The 16,101-nt window shown below is 31.3% G+C and overlaps 2 protein-coding genes across 2 annotated transcripts; one reads left to right on the forward strand and one right to left on the reverse strand.

Moving 5' to 3' along the window:
• The first annotated feature begins 8,427 nt into the window (after positions 1-8,427).
• On the forward strand, positions 8,428-11,651 carry LOC103484775 (uncharacterized). The gene is made up of 4 exons (XM_008442057.3): positions 8,428-9,374; positions 9,732-10,092; positions 10,880-10,961; positions 11,216-11,651. The coding sequence occupies exons 1-4, from the start codon at positions 8,816-8,818 to the stop codon at positions 11,417-11,419; spliced, it is 1,206 nt and encodes a 401-aa protein (XP_008440279.1). The 5' UTR covers positions 8,428-8,815; the 3' UTR covers positions 11,420-11,651.
• A 1,472-nt stretch (positions 11,652-13,123) lies between these two features.
• Positions 13,124-15,906, reverse strand: LOC103484780 (triacylglycerol lipase OBL1-like). The gene is made up of 4 exons (XM_051088396.1): positions 15,578-15,906; positions 15,307-15,468; positions 13,669-14,288; positions 13,124-13,585 (listed from the first exon to the last, which is right to left on the reverse strand). Exons 1-4 carry the CDS (start codon positions 15,897-15,899, stop codon positions 13,301-13,303), a joined length of 1,389 nt encoding a protein of 462 aa, XP_050944353.1. The 5' UTR covers positions 15,900-15,906; the 3' UTR covers positions 13,124-13,300.
• Positions 15,907-16,101: the final 195 nt, after the last annotated feature.

Genomic DNA, 16,101 nt, shown 5'->3' on the forward strand with positions numbered 1-16,101 from the left:
GAAGCAAAGAAAAGCAAAAAAGGTGTATTAGGAGTAAGGTGTAAGGGTTGGGGGGAGAGAAGGGGCCGTGGCATGGGACACCAAATCAATTATGTTATTCCATGCAACCAAAAATCAAATTCTTATATTTTGGATTATTTATGTGTTTTAGTTTTTTTCTTTCTTTTTTCTTTGGCCTTGTAACATATTTATTGGGAGAAAATCTAACATATTTATTGGGTTAGCAACAGCACATCCCACTTCTTACTGCAGAATCAGATGTACTGAGAATTGGGGAATAAAAGAAAAAAATAAAAATAAAAGCTGCCTCTGATTATATTTATTGGCATGCGGTGTGTGTATATTAGTTTTAAGAATATTAAAGTTTCCTGCCTACATTTTAATTACGGCTAAATTTCTCTCTTTTTCCTACGTACTAGGGGACATCACTATCATAACTTTATTTTCTCTCTCCCTTCCCTTCATTTCTCATAATAATTGATCCTCTTAACCAAATTAATTTTATCTATTAACTTTTTTTTTAAACTTAATTTCTTTTATAAATTAGCTTTTAGTATTATTAAAAAACATAGATTTTAGTAGTTATTTCTTTCTAATGTTTTGTTCTCTCAATGTGTAATATGGTAGATACTTTTTTTAATTGGTTACTTCAAATAAAAGTCTTGAGAGAATTAAACAAACTTTAGTAAGCGTCGTAATCAACTTTTGAGTTAAAGATGTTATTTTTCTTCAAATATAATATTAGTATGTTCACATTGATAATTAATATATATGACTTATCCATACATTCCCAAACTTTTATTTATTTTTTCATCCAATGTCCTACATTTAGGTTGAAGAAGTGTTTAGTACTTGCAAATCATATTAAGGAAACAGTTAAAAATAAATTATTGACCAAATATATATATATATATATATTCAATGAGATTTATTTTACCATATAGCATTTACGTTAGTATGTATTAATAACTAAGAAATTTGGTTTCAAATCTCCCGCTTCTATTTGTACTAGATATACATTTTGAGTTCTATTAATGTACTAAATTATTGGGTATTAATTTTAGCATGATTGGTTTGAAAAATAATCACATAACTTATTTGAAATTATATGATGGTAAAAAGAAAAAAAAAAGGAAAAAGAGAATTCTTTGCTGTTATCTTTCAAAGAGTGGGAAGCGTTAATTCAAAGGGAGAAAAGAGTAAGAGAAAATTAAATTAGTTGTTGAAAATTACTTCATTATTTTTTAAAGTGGTCCAAAATATGAACAATTTGTAAGAATTGGACCATTGAAGTTGAATTATTGAGTTATATTCTACAAATTATTGAATAACAATAATTAAAAAGGACAGAGAATATAATGGATCTCTAAGGCGAATTTACATAATTTACCAATTATCATATCCTTATTTTTAAATGCTAAATATCACATAAGCAATAAAAATAATCCAGAATATAATGTGTTACTTGTTTTACATGCATGCATTATAAATATATAATGAATATACAACATTAAATAGAATTTTTAAGTAAAATATTAAATGACATTTGTGGCTAAAAGAAGTAGTAGTCAAATGAAGTACAATATCCGTGGAATGATTTTATGAAATTATAGAAAAGTTTTAAATACTTCAATTTGAAAAAGGGGAAATTAAATTACTGTCGTCTCACAAATTCATCCTTCACAATTAAAAGTTCAACGTTGAATTTAATTGAACAAAGAAGATAAGAAGCTAAAGTTTAGTTATGTTATACCCGACATCTATAGATAGTTCTGTTCTAGTTGTAGTTGTAGAGAAGGCTAAGGAATTTGGTCCATCTTGTTCGAGAAGTTTTTCCTAAAATTATTAAAAACATAGACCTTAGGGCACACCATTTAAAATAAGCAATTATTCAAAATTAAATGTGGTCGGGACGACGACGACGTCCTCAACAATTCAATAGTGTGAAACACCACCTGCTTTTGCGGAGGAGCCATTGATTTTCCGGCCACGTGGTTGGAGTATTTAAAGTTTCCTCTTTTAAATCACATTCATTCTTACTTTTCCATTCGAGAATATGGACATTATTTAAATTACTATTATATGGTGAAACACAGAAAACTTTGTTTAATATTTTAGGCAGGTGGGTCTAATAAAAAGAAAAAACTAAACATCTGGGGGTTTCGTTTATTGAAAAGAAAGAAAAAAAAGAATGAATAAAGTGGGGTGTTTTTACAAGTAGATAAGCTTTGGAGGCCATTTCAAAAGCGAATTGAAACAGTTGTGGATCATTATTTTGCCACCTCCAATTCATACGAACTTCCTGTATGGCTGTATTCCTTCCCCCTTTCATAAATAGTCAACTTATTATTAATCTTTTTTCTTTTTTAATTTATCATCACACATTATATATATATATATATATATATATATATATATATATATATATATATATCGAATATTTTAATGAATAATTCAATTATTATTTCCATGCATTGCAAAGAAAATAGCCTTTGGCTGGCAGGTGGGTCGGTCTACACGGATCAATCGAGATGGTTGTAGACGATGGATGGATTAATCAGATTCCATTATCATTGTTTATTAATCAGTTAATTAAATGGAGGAGATTAAGTAGTAAAATTGAATGAGAGAAGTTGCATTTAATTTTGCAACGGTCGTTTCCCAATTTCCACCACTTGACCTGACCGTTACCACCACCACCGCCCTCCTCCTTTACTTCTAACCCCACGTGATCGCAACTGTCCTCTTTACATTAAATGCGGTGAAGAACGAAGATGCGTAGAAATTTTATATTAATATTTAACAACAAATTCAAAAGTTTTTAACCTTATTAAATTTATTTCTCAGTTTTTAAAATGGCACTTCCTACTTTCTCTCATCACTTGAATTCCAAATACATTCATACTTACTTCTCAACTATGTTACATACACCAAACCTTCAATCACTGCCTCAAATTCCATTAATTTCTAACTCTCTCTATCTAACTTCTCTCTTCCCACCCAATTCAAAAAAATTTTAAATTATCATTCAACTATATATAATTATCATTTAAATTCTAAGCAAACTTTTACAATTTTAGCTTCAAAAAAATTATCATCATTTTAGGGACCTTGGTGATATGTGTTTTTGTTATTGTTCTCTTTAATCATAAACTACTCTCTCCTTTTGTCCGGTAGGTATTATAAAGAAAGCACATAAAATTTTTTATGCTGATATTCTATTTCTTTATGTTCATGTTCATATTTGATGGTTGATTTCTAAATCAAAGTATATACCATTTGTTTGATAAAAATAGTTGTAATGGACAAAAAGAGATTAAAACAACAAAGATTAAATTGAAAAAAAGAATGGTAAAAACATATTAAAAGAATTAAAAGAAAAGGAATAAGTTTCAAGGATGTAGAATTGAAGGAATCCAACAAAATTTAGTTTGACAAGATGGAAGGGTGAGGAATGTGTGGGAGAATGAAAGAAGAAGAAAAGGTGATTGGAGATTGGAGGGGACATGGTATGGGCCGATGGGCCTATGAGGCTGGGTTAAGGTACTCTTCTGATCCAGAACAAGTTTGTCTTGTTAGGTCAGATCCAAGGAACAGTTACATCTTAGTCTGTGTTTCAGATTTAGCTTCAAATCCTTCGTATCACACTTTAGGGTACACGAAAAGACACTCACTTTATATCAAAAGATTACATATATCCATTCCCTACTCCTACTCTTCTTCTTCTTCTTCTTCTATCTAATCTAATCTAATCTAATCTAATCTAATCTAATCCTATTTATGCATTTTTAACTTGTATTATTATTTTCCAATGAAGTAGCATAATTACACAGAAAATCAAACTTCATATACCACCAATGGAGTAGGTTAACAAATAGAAACCTAATCTTAGAAATTGGTCCGAGATACAACTATATAAGTTAATTCATGCAATTTAAAATAATAATAAAAGTGTAGCTAGGGGAGCAAGAGCAATGTGTATTATCTTGTTAAGTGGGGTGTCCCTACAAGCCAGCATGCAAATTTCCGGATTATTATGAGTATTGCACGTACAAAATGTTAATTATAGAGGATCATGTTTCATAATAAATGAACAATTGTTTTCTTAAGGGGGCATGCTTATTGATCAAGTCTTTTTCATTAAACAAAGGTATTAGTTGGAAATTGGAATTGTCGGATGGTGTTGTAGGGATAAAATTAACATTATTGTCATACTAATTAATATTAAAAGGTGAATTACAGATCAACAACATGTATGCACCAATAATTATGATGGCAGAAGGAATTGGGCCACATCTTACACTCTGTTCAACGGTTTGGATCGGGGCCCAATTTACAAGCAACCTTCCTCTTTTTCTTCTTCTTCTTTCTCCCCTTTCTTTTCATATATAAATAAGTGTTTTTCTAATAAGCACCTGCATTGGTTAAGGTGGATTCGACGAAATTGTATAAAGACATAAGCATAATTAGTATAAGATCTGTTGAGATATCTTGAATTTATTATCCAATACTTCTAACTACAATCAAAGATAGAAGCATAAAGTCTAGGAAGAGTTTACTAAATAAACTCTAATATAATTATACTATTATCTATGAATTTCTAATATGATATCAATAAATTGTTTTATCTTTTTGGTCATGAATACAACTAACACACACTATTAGCAAATCATTTTAATTCTCAGTTTTTTTTTTCCTTTTATATTTCTTTGATCGTTGATTTCTTATAAGAAGTGTGCAAAAATTCATGAGAATAATGATTACGGTTTAACAAACATAACGTATATAGTATTGGACTCTAATATTAGTTAAAAAAAAAAAAAAAAAAAAGACTAAAGTAGAAAAATTGATTTGAAAAAGAATGGATAAAAAGGTAGATTAATAAAAGTTGGGAGAGAGAGAGTGTGGGGGAAATAAATAATATAAAATGAGAAAGGAGTAAAGTAGGGAAATAAATTAGGAAGGAGGGTGGGGGATGTTTTGAATGAAATAATAATTGAGGTCATATGATTTTTGTTTCTTAGAGAGAACAGAGAATAGACAAATGCACATGTAGTACTGTTACTACTACTACTACTACTACTTAACACCACCCTTTCACAGGGGATGCATCTATCTTACCTTTCCTATCTTCTTCTTCCATCCCAATCTCCCCCTCCTAGAAACACACTACTTTTTTTACTTTCCAAACAATAATTATATATTCAAAAACAACCTAAAATATATTTTTAATTATTTTTTATTTAATTGAATTATAAAATGTTTAGACGACAAAATTTTATAAGTTTGATACCATATTGGTACAAGTAACTCTCATCTAAGTCACTTCGAAAATTGATATTAAAGTAGAGAAGTGGATTGATACACAAGTTCCAAATGACGAAAGAATAAAATGGAAAGTTCTTCTATCAAACAAAAACTAATCATGTGAAATAGTTTACTTGGAGACCTTCCAATAATTAAGCTCTTTCCCTCGAGTTTAGCACACATAGTTTCTATAGGGCTAGGTGTTCTGATTACGATTTATTTGAGAATTCTAGTCAGTAGCTTAGATTTTTTGTATCTATAGGTGTGGTCTTATACACTACTACTAAATGCCCACTGTCTTTTTTATTTTTATTTTTATTATTAAAGTTTATTGTGATTATTAATTTTGTTCAAAATTTGTCTTACACAACTATAGGGAGTTTTTGCCTTTGTTTTTTTAGGACCTAGTTCATGTTAAAAGGGACTATTATTTACCAAGCATATATACATATATATATATATATATATATATATATATATATATATATATATATATATATATATATATATATATATATATATATATATCTTCCATGATATATTTACCTGCTCCAAAATATTCTTGTAGGTAAAATACACAACATGTTGATGGAGATTGATGATAGTATATGTTGTGTGGTCATGTCAACTCGAACTCTACTACTTTATGTCTTTAACTTTGCACATGCAACTTCATTCTTTTCAAATTTTCTACCGTTTTTCTTTTTTTTTTTTTGAATCTTTCATGCTCAATTGTAAAATTTAAACCTTTTATTTTAGTTATAGAAGGAACATTCTTTTATATAAGTCTAGCTAGCTAGCTAGTGATCCAGTGCTAAAATTAATAAGAAGTCACGATGTACGAAAAAGAAAATAATGATAAAAATGAAAAGCAGAATCTATGAAAACTGTCTAAGAGAAGTCCAAACAAAATAACTTAAATTATATAAAAATTGTAGCGACTATTTAATCACAATTAAGTTGAACTAAAAATGTGTAGTTTGTAAGGTTGGTTAAAAACAAAAGGGAAAAAGAAAAGAATAGTGGCCTCGAGAGTAATGCAGTGGGCAAAGGCATATTGTGGAAGAAGAAAGGGGCAAAGGCATGTGAATGAAGCAATCCAAATTCCAAAGCCATATTTGAAGGTTCTTTTACTTATTTTAATAATTGATTTTATTTTATTTTATTTATATTATTTGCACCGAAAGCATTTAGCAGAGGCAGAAAACAAAAAAGAACAAAAAACAAATCTTTCTTTGTATCAATTGGATTGGATCTTCCATTTTATCCAAAATTCAATGACCCATTCTTGTCTTTAACCCTTTTCCCTAGAAGTAGAAACCACCTTCTAAATTTACTTAATTCCAACCATTGTTCATTACCCCTCTCCACAACTTTCAATACCTAAAAGTTTGTTACTATAAAATAAAATGACAGTGGCTCCTAAAACAACATTTATCAGTTGGAAATGGAAAATCTATATTCAAACCACATATACTGTGTGATTGGTCATCTACACATTTTATTTTTCAAATGGTTTGTTTTAGTATTAATTTTAAAAGTAACGGAGATTAATCATCATACTGTATTCAAAATACACTAAATGCATGTTAATTATTCATATTGTCCATTACGTACGAATGAAATTAAAGAGGAGAAAAATAACAAGTGATCTACTTGTTCCAAAAATATCATTTCTCCTACAAGTCATAGAGACTTTAGAATGTCTCCACGACATTCTATATAGGTGCATTCCCTTTCTTGCAATTCTTGTAAGATAAAAAAGTTGTCAAATATTTTTCAAATAACGATAAATAAGAATGTAGTAGCTACATCTCCAAACATCAAATATTAAAATTAAATTTGCTAACTAGCCTATATTTCTACATACCAATATAGAATACAAAGACAATGTGTATATGCACTTTTTCAAAGATGGTGATCAACGAGTTTAATCATTGAAACTAAGGTCATCCAAGAAAAGAAAAAAAATCACTTCATGCCAAACGAGGGTAAGAAAGTGACTAAAAGTTGAAAGGGGACGTGGAAAAAGCAATGTTGAAAAATAACTAGATAACCTATTTTTTCAAGAACAATAAACTTAAAATTTTGATTTTAAAAAAAATGTCTGTTTTAGTTTTTAAACTTTTATAAATAGTTTACAAACCTTTGTTATTAGCATTTCATTACTTCTTTTAACGAAATGTTTTTATAAATAATAAAGAAAATTTACTAATTTATTCCATAAGTTTTTTATACCAAACATAGAGACATAGTTAACCCACCAAATCAAATAAACCCCAAAACTAATTTTATTAATTTTTTCTCCAAAACTAATCATGATAGTATAGAGTAGAATGAAAAAAATAAAATAGAACTAATATATTAGTATTAAAATTCATAGCAAGATAAATAAACTAAAAGACACAAAATAAGAACAATCCATATAAAAAACAAATTTTATGAAATTACAGATAAATATTATCTTTTTAAGGCCGATAGGCCGAGAGGCCAAGAGTAGTTTTCTTCTTCGAGATCGGAGATCGGATCGATATTGGCTTTCCCTTCCTTATACTGTAGGAAAAATTCTCCTTTAAATAAAGGAAGTTTCCGATAGGAACTTTCAAGAAATAAAGTCAAGTCAAACAAGGTCGGTAGGCCGAGAGTAAGAATAGTTCCCCTTCTTCCCTAGATCTGAGGAGATCGTAGATCGGATCGAATTTTTTTTTTTAAAGTTGATGGACTAAAATTTTCTTTTTAAGCTTTCAAAAGTTTAAGAACCGAAATTAAAAGAAAAATACAATATTTAAAAATGATTTAAAGCTAAATTGTTTTAGGTTAGTGTAACAAACCCCCCAAAAAGTAAAAGCAGACCAAAACAAAAAGGTACCACAATCTACTTTATCTTCTTAAAATCATAAATAACACAAAATTGCTACCAAACAAATGGTTGATTGACACTGAACATTGGAAATTATCGACCCATGTCTTAAACTTACCCAAAGCCTAGAAAGAAAGATCATTTATCCATCAATTCGTTCCGTCGGGAAAAAGATGAACGATATAAAAATTAAAAAGAAAAAAAAAGAAAAGAAAAGAAAAGAAAAAATCTCCACATTGGTTGAAGTGCTTTTCAAGATTCCCATCATCTTCAATGCGTAATTCGTCGACTTTCATACATTCTAATTTATAATAAAAATCTGATGTGATTCCCAATTTGGCACTGTCCTTCTTTGTTGAACCTTTATTCCAAATCCTCTAATTCACTCCATTTTTTAGTAAGCTAACCAAATGGAAACAAGCTAAAGCTATGCTCCCACGCTGCTGTACCGTCTACCTAGCCTCCCGCCAAAAGGAAAGAAATTGTTGAAAGGAAAAAAAAGTTTCCAAACACTCCCACGGACCATAGCTGTATTGGACAAAAGTGGACGGAAGAATAGTGTCAAAAGAAAAATTCTATGGATAGGGACGTAGGGAAAAAGCAAAATCAAAACACCTTTCTTACTCTTACTGTGTTGTACTGTTCATAATGAAGGAAAGAAGTTGCAGTTCTTCCCACAATTTCAGTGCGTTTCCAAGCCCTGGAGTCCCAAATTACTGGGAAATCAATGTCATGAACCAAAGGGGTTGCAGCTCCGAGAGAATACCTCACCCTAATAGTAACTCTCGGCGGAGAAATGCTTCTGTCGCGGCCTTGACGCCTTTTTACGGTAGGACATTGCCCTCCAAATGGGAGGATGCTGAGCGATGGATTAGTAGCCCTGTTATGGGCAATGGGTTCAGCAGAAGTTTGCAGTCTCACCTACAGAGAAGACCCAAGTCAAAAAGTGGCCCCATTGGGTCGCCTGGAGTTCCTAATTACTCCAATTATTCACCTGCAATTCCAACGCCCGAGAATGGGGGTTTCGCCGCCTCCAAATTAGGCTCTGCTCTTTCCACTGGAGTATTAGTGGCCGATGGGGTTTCCATCTGCTATGGCGGAACCATTGAAAGGGGACAATCTTACCCAGAGCATACCATTCAACGGTTAGTATCAGCACCCAGATGGTCAAATATACTGAGCGAGTCGCCACTGCCGAGCTTCCAAGGTATCCCTTTATTTCGGGTAGTTTTGAAGCAATCTGTTTAGCTTTTGGCTGAATTGGAAGTCTATCGTCTTAGTATTAAATGATGCTCATGTTGGCTATTTGCATTAATTATTCATGTTAATTAAAGTACAGCATAGTTTCTATGCGACAGTGATTGAGTTGAAAAACAAGTCTCTCTAGCTTTCATATTTGCTTGTATCACATTAATATTAGAATGTTAGGTTGGAATTGAGCTGTCTCTTCATCTTCATTCTTAAAGAGCTGAACATTGGAGATCTATTTTGTTGGGATATTGAAGATGGTTAGATATTGGTGGTTGTCAAGATGTTCTTTGTGACACTTGTATCATATCTACAGATGAAAATTTTGGTTGTTCCGAAGAGACAATGGATTCAGCTGTTGTTTCACAAAGGAATATGGCAACCCAAATGAGCAGTGAAGATTTCACTCCTTCATCTCCTCAAGGGAATGGTTCGATTTCTTCTTCATCCCCTCCTTCAACACATCAATCTATGGTTGGAAAAGAGAGTGACCATTGTTCTAAACAAGAGGTGAGAGATGTTGAGGTAGATAAGGGAGCCATGATGCAGAGATCCAAAGGACATAAACTCAGATTGAACGAGGAAAACTTTCCACACCTTGAAAACTTGGATGAAAACGTTGTGGAAGCTGGAGCTTCAACTCTGGATATTGCAGAGGCAGCTATTCAGGTTTCCAAGTAGGTGTTCTTTTGTTCTTATTTAAATGTATAAAATTTAACTTTGAAGTTTTAATTTCATTGGGTTATTCTTGAACTTAACTAAATGGTAAAATTAATACTCTTTATTATCTGAGTTGGTATTGGTTCATAGGGATTTGCATACAAGTGTGGTCTACCTTTTTGAATGCTAGTTTTGTAGTTGTGTTGCTCATTTATCTTGCTTGTTTTTTCGAGTGTTTTGGTGTTTGAGCCAGTTGTTATTTGTTTAATTCCCAGACTGGTTGTTTTTGTTGTTGGATTTACCCATTTTATAACTGGGCTTTAGTTGTTCTGTTGATTGGATTTTAAGTGATTTTTATTGCTTAGTTTGTTTGGTAGCACTTTTCTAAGTTGGTTTTGAAAGAAGATATTGATTTCTCTAATCATTGAAGTTCAGGATTCAATTTAGTAGAATTGAAGCTTTCAATCTAACTCAACTAAGTACATGAATACAAAAACAAACGAACATATAATCTTTTACTTTAGTTCTCTCTAGTATATTATAAATCAATGCTGGTTTCAAACTTCCAACATTGCTTGATCTTGATCTCTCTTCCTTTTTAGATTGATATTTCATCTGCATACCTATAAGAATTTAAGCTTCCTATGACTTGTAAAATCAATTATCTACCGAACATCCTTGAACTGGAATGCCTGGGTTTTGCCTAGGAAATAATTCTGTCTGACAACAGAATCCAGTCTTATCTATCATACAATCTCTTGAAGTGTAAAAAAAGTTTCCACCAAGTCTAATTGTAATGTTTAGATTGCAGAGAGAAGAGGCCAAGATAACAGCATGGGAGAATTTGCAGAAGGCGAAAGCTGAAGCTGCAATTCGCAAACTCGAGGTTAGGCCTGCTTTTAGCTCATCTGCAATTTTCACTCTGTTTTATTGGGAAAACATGGGGAGAAAACATAGCGAAATGCTAGAATGTTATAAGAAGTTGCTTCCACTATTGGTGGATTTCTTTTCCCCAACATTGCATTTGAATTCAAAACAATAGTGTTGTCATGGATGCCGGTCTTGGTCAAATTAAAATGGGAATGTACTAGAACTAGAAGAAGCTATGTGGTTCACTGATGATGAGGCTTGTTGATTCAGATGAAACTTGAAAGGGCAAGATCGTCATCAATGGATAAGATATTGAAGAAGCTGAGGAAAGCACAGATGAAAGCACACAAAATGAGGAGCTCACCTGCAGCCGATCGAAACCAGAGAGTTTGTAACACTAACAACTTTCTCCCATTTCACAGGCACATTTGGATTGGTTCTCTCAAACGTTGGTTCATCTGCCATGCTTCCTGATTTCTCAGGGTAGCATATGATGGTTTCGTCTTAGAAATTTACAGTAGCTTAGTTTGGTCGGTTCTGCGTCATTGTAGATCTTGCGCTGTACACTTGTTCTAGAAGAAATAATAATGGCTGGCTTATGGCTGTTAAATATTGATGTACCTCATGGTTTGAATTGCCACCCAATGTGATATCAGGTTTGTAGAAAAAGGGTTAAAGAGAGGACTGTCCAGAAATGGTTGAGACATGCCATGTAAATCAATGACTCATTTGAGAGGTCTTTGGTTAACAATCATCAAAACAATGAGTTGAGTTGATAATAATAATAAAAAAGTAATTGGGAGAGTTGACACAAATAATAAGATAATAAACGGTGATAATTATACAAATGGTTTTTTGGCCGAGCATATCCCAAATTTGTTTACTTTGGCGTGGATTCATAATTGCACATTGTTTAGTTTGATATGTTGAGTTGGGGTCCACGAAACTCTAATAATATAATTCAGTCATAAGATTGTGTTGAAGATAAAGCTTACTTTATTTATCCAAAATAAAATAACAAGGAAAACGATAGCCTTTGCTTAGTTGTTTACATATATATATGAAATATCATAGCGATTTATATATTATCCCATTTTATAATTATGGCTTGGTCATTATTGCTTACTATTCTGGTTTTGGTATCTTTGGTGGACCATCTGCCATTAATCATTCTTGAACTTTTCTACCTACAAACGATGAAGTTTAATTGATATTTAGAAATGAATCAGCTTAATTATATTAGAATTTTACTTTTACATCTTAAATCTTAAAATATGATTAATTAAAATTTAAAACTAATATTCTCCTCCATTATTAAAGTTCAAAAATCTTCCATTGAAATTAATTTAAATCAATTTTTCTATACATATAAAACGATGAAACCTTTATCATCTATTTTGAGTTGAAAATTAAAAAGAAAAAAAAAATGAAGCAATTATATGACAATGACCAATGTGATATAGAGAAAGAAAGGAGGAAACACCTACAATCACCACCTTCACAGCTTCCACAAACCAAAGCTAATGGGTTGCCTAAGAACCAAAGAACCCAAAACAACCAACTTTAATTCACGGCAAATTACTCACAGCAACATGGGCATCAAACTTTTTTAACTATTAAAAAAAAAAAAAAAAAAAGAATTTATATCTCCCAAATATGCACTATATTTGTTCCACCATCAATCATTTAACGCTCATTAGCAAATTCTAAATCAAAGACGAAATCTAAGATTAACTTTTGGTACATCACACACCTCTTTTTGAAAGATGCTCTACTACTCTCCAAAATATACACATACATTTATGGAATTGATTTTCAAATAATTTAAAGTTACTTGAAAAATATCAAAATCGTTTTTTGAAATGTTTGGTAGAATTTATTGTTATTAACTATTATCGAAATAAAGTTTTAAATACACATATATTCATGTTGCTTTTGAATTGATTTTTCAATTTCCAATTTTACAAAATTAAGGTATATTTATATATTTAATATATTTTTCACATAACCAGACTTTTTTCTATAAATTATCACAAGTTAGAATGCAACTATTCTTTTAAATTATATCATAATGATTTTTGTGAAAAAAAATCAATAACATGTCTACTTTAATTAGAATTACTATATCTAAAATACAATAATTTTATTATTTATTACCAAATACAGAAACTAACTTCTTTACATCCAAACTACAAATCTAAAATTTACCAAACACTAATTTAATTCACACTGCAACTGAATTTTCTAAAACAACAATATTATTTAATATAATAAGGGAGAGGAGATTGATTCTTCGATCTCTTTTCTTATAACACAAGAGTTATAGCTTTTATTATAGAGAAGGAAAAATAATTACTACTGAATCTTGACATCGTACTCCGTCTTGGAAGGAGAAAAGACGATGTGATCCAGAGAACCCAAGCGAGTGGAGTTAATATAATCTTGAGGACAATGAGCAGGAACTCCAGGCAATAACAGTCCGAACAACCTCACAATTCTCAAAAGCACTCTTTCCTCATACTCCTTTCCCCTTCTCCATCCAATTGTGAAGCTTCTCACTATTTCCAAACATGCTTGTATTCTCATCTCCACTTCTCCCAAGATCGAGAAATAGTTCTTGAATGGCTCTTCTTCAAGAAGCTAAAAACCCCAAAAAAACATAAATACCATTAATTAAATCATTAACATAAAACAGTTACACGATCATTATAAAATATAATTACCTTTGGATTATAGTTCCAGTTGAAATAAATACAAGATCCAAAGTGTTTGAACATCAAGGCCTTGTCGTCAAGGGGTAGTCTAGGAACCATGTCGAAACCATAAACGAATCTGTAGTAACGAATATTGTAATGTGAGAATGTTTTCAACATAAACTCTCCTAATTTGCGGTCTCCAACCCGAGGTTGTCCGAATGTGTACACTCCTTCTAATCTTTCAAGCAGTAACTCTTGTTCATGAAATGCCAAAATAAAAGGAAATAATATAGCCAAAGCCCCACCCAGGCTGTGCCCAGTTACCACAAACCTGGCACACTCATTTTCTTTCATAAGTTTTTTAAGCCTTTTTCTGAGGGCGTAGTAGGCCAAAGGACGTCTTTCTTGATCTTGTCGGTCTATTTTTTTGGGCCATCCAATGGATTTTTGTAAGCCAAGTGCTTTCATAAATCCTCCATGAATTCTTCCGATGCCTTTGATCTCGTACCAAGAGATGTCAAAATCAGAGCACCAGTCATCGGCATTGAATGGTTCTGTACCTCTAAAGGAGACGATGATAGTATCATGCTGATCAACTTTTGTATCCCGCATCATGAACGCTTGTGTTGAGCATTTTTCTTCATATTCTAGCAGATACAATAAAAAAAAAAAAAAAAAATCATCAACAGATGTTAGTTGTCTTTTCTTTCTTTCTTTCTTTCTTTCTTTCTTTTTTTTCTTTTTCTTTTATAAAATATTATAAGAAAAGTATATAAAAATCCCAAGGTGTTCGAAATTTAGAGTAATGGGCATCAAGAAATATTATTCCAAATCATCTCAATCAAAAATGTCTTAACTTGTGTTTACTGAATTTAGTTAAGTTTTATCTTTGTATTCTGTTGTTTTGAGAGTAAATCAAGAAAATGTTGCGGTTTTGATTAGTTAGATATATATTTTCACATCTTGAAGTTTCTATCTGGTAGGTCCTACCGTTTCTAATATTTCAATCTTTTGTCTGGTTATAATTTTTGTTTAGTTTTAAATTTCAAACATGCTTCGTTCATTCTTGTGAAAGAAGGGTGTCGTTTTCAGAACGAGAAAAAAAAGTGACTTATGCATTTAGATTGAGGTAGCAATATTGAATATATATATATATATATATATATATATATATATATATATATATATATATTAGACAATAATCTTAATTAGAGAAAATAACATGCATGTATTATTATTGAAGAAAAATACTCAACTCCACCAATCTTTTTCTAATTTTTTTAAAATTACTTCTTTTTATCCAAAAGAAATACATCGAAATACGTGTACAAATATTATTCTATCATTATTAATTAATTCAATATTTTTATTTAAAATCGAAAAATTATATTAGTAAAATTTGTTATATTTGTAAATATTTTAAATTTTTTTCATATATACTAATATTTTGATTTTGATTTCTATATTTGCAACAGGTACAATTTTTAAAATTTATTTTACCAAATATAAACAAGGAGGACGTTAAAATTGATAAAGTTTAGGAATGATAGTAATAATGTCAGTTGTTGATCATTATAATTAAAATTATTATTAAGGGTAATTAAGTTGGGGGATATATGGGAGGATGAGTTACCTTCCAAACATGGTCTACAATGTATTTGATGCGAGCCTGATTCTCATAAGCAAGCTTAGAAGCCATCATGCAAAGAGCTCCGAAGTAATTGACATCTCCGGGCTTTATATTTTTGTCTAACGTTATCCTTCCATCCAAATGACCAATCACCGACTGGTACTCCGCCGATGAGCTGTCCGGTACTTTCAACTTCCCTGCATATATATAGGCATAATTAATTTATTAAAGTTTACAAAAATGCTATAGGAGGGGTATTTGGTATAGGGGCAGGAATATATCAGATGTGAGTTGTTGGCGCGTTACATCGTAAGATATTGAGGAGGATGCCGAAGAAGCCATCGTTGAATGACAAAAAGTTTAGGGAGAACTCGAGGCAGAAACCAAACAAAGCAAGTGGAGTGGCAAACAGTTGGAGAAACTTTAGAATGATGATGGAGAGAGTGATGAAGAATCTGTGCCAGAAATTGAGTTCATTGGGGTGACTAGAATCTACAAATTTCCTTCTTTTGAGGTTCTTTGAAAACAGGAGGCGACCCAAGTCCAAGATCTTCGCTTCTTGTGGCTTCACAAGCATGTAGCTACTGGAGAAGCTCTTGTTGCAGTTACGATCATCATTAATACCCATTTTACACTGGGAGTTCTCCACAATCTATCTTTTTATGAGATTAAATATAGTTAATGGTATTTTTCTTTGTATATATATAAAATTTAACGAAGGGCCTACACCTGACTTAGCTTAACTATTCTATTAGTCTTTTTTTCTATTATAGAAAAATTTAATCTATTCTCTTCTCTAATTCTTGATTTGCCTTGTTGTTTTTTGAATA

This window comes from Cucumis melo, chromosome 8 (genome assembly GCF_025177605.1).
Source record: "Cucumis melo cultivar AY chromosome 8, USDA_Cmelo_AY_1.0, whole genome shotgun sequence".
NCBI classification, from domain to species: Eukaryota; Viridiplantae; Streptophyta; class Magnoliopsida; order Cucurbitales; family Cucurbitaceae; genus Cucumis; species Cucumis melo.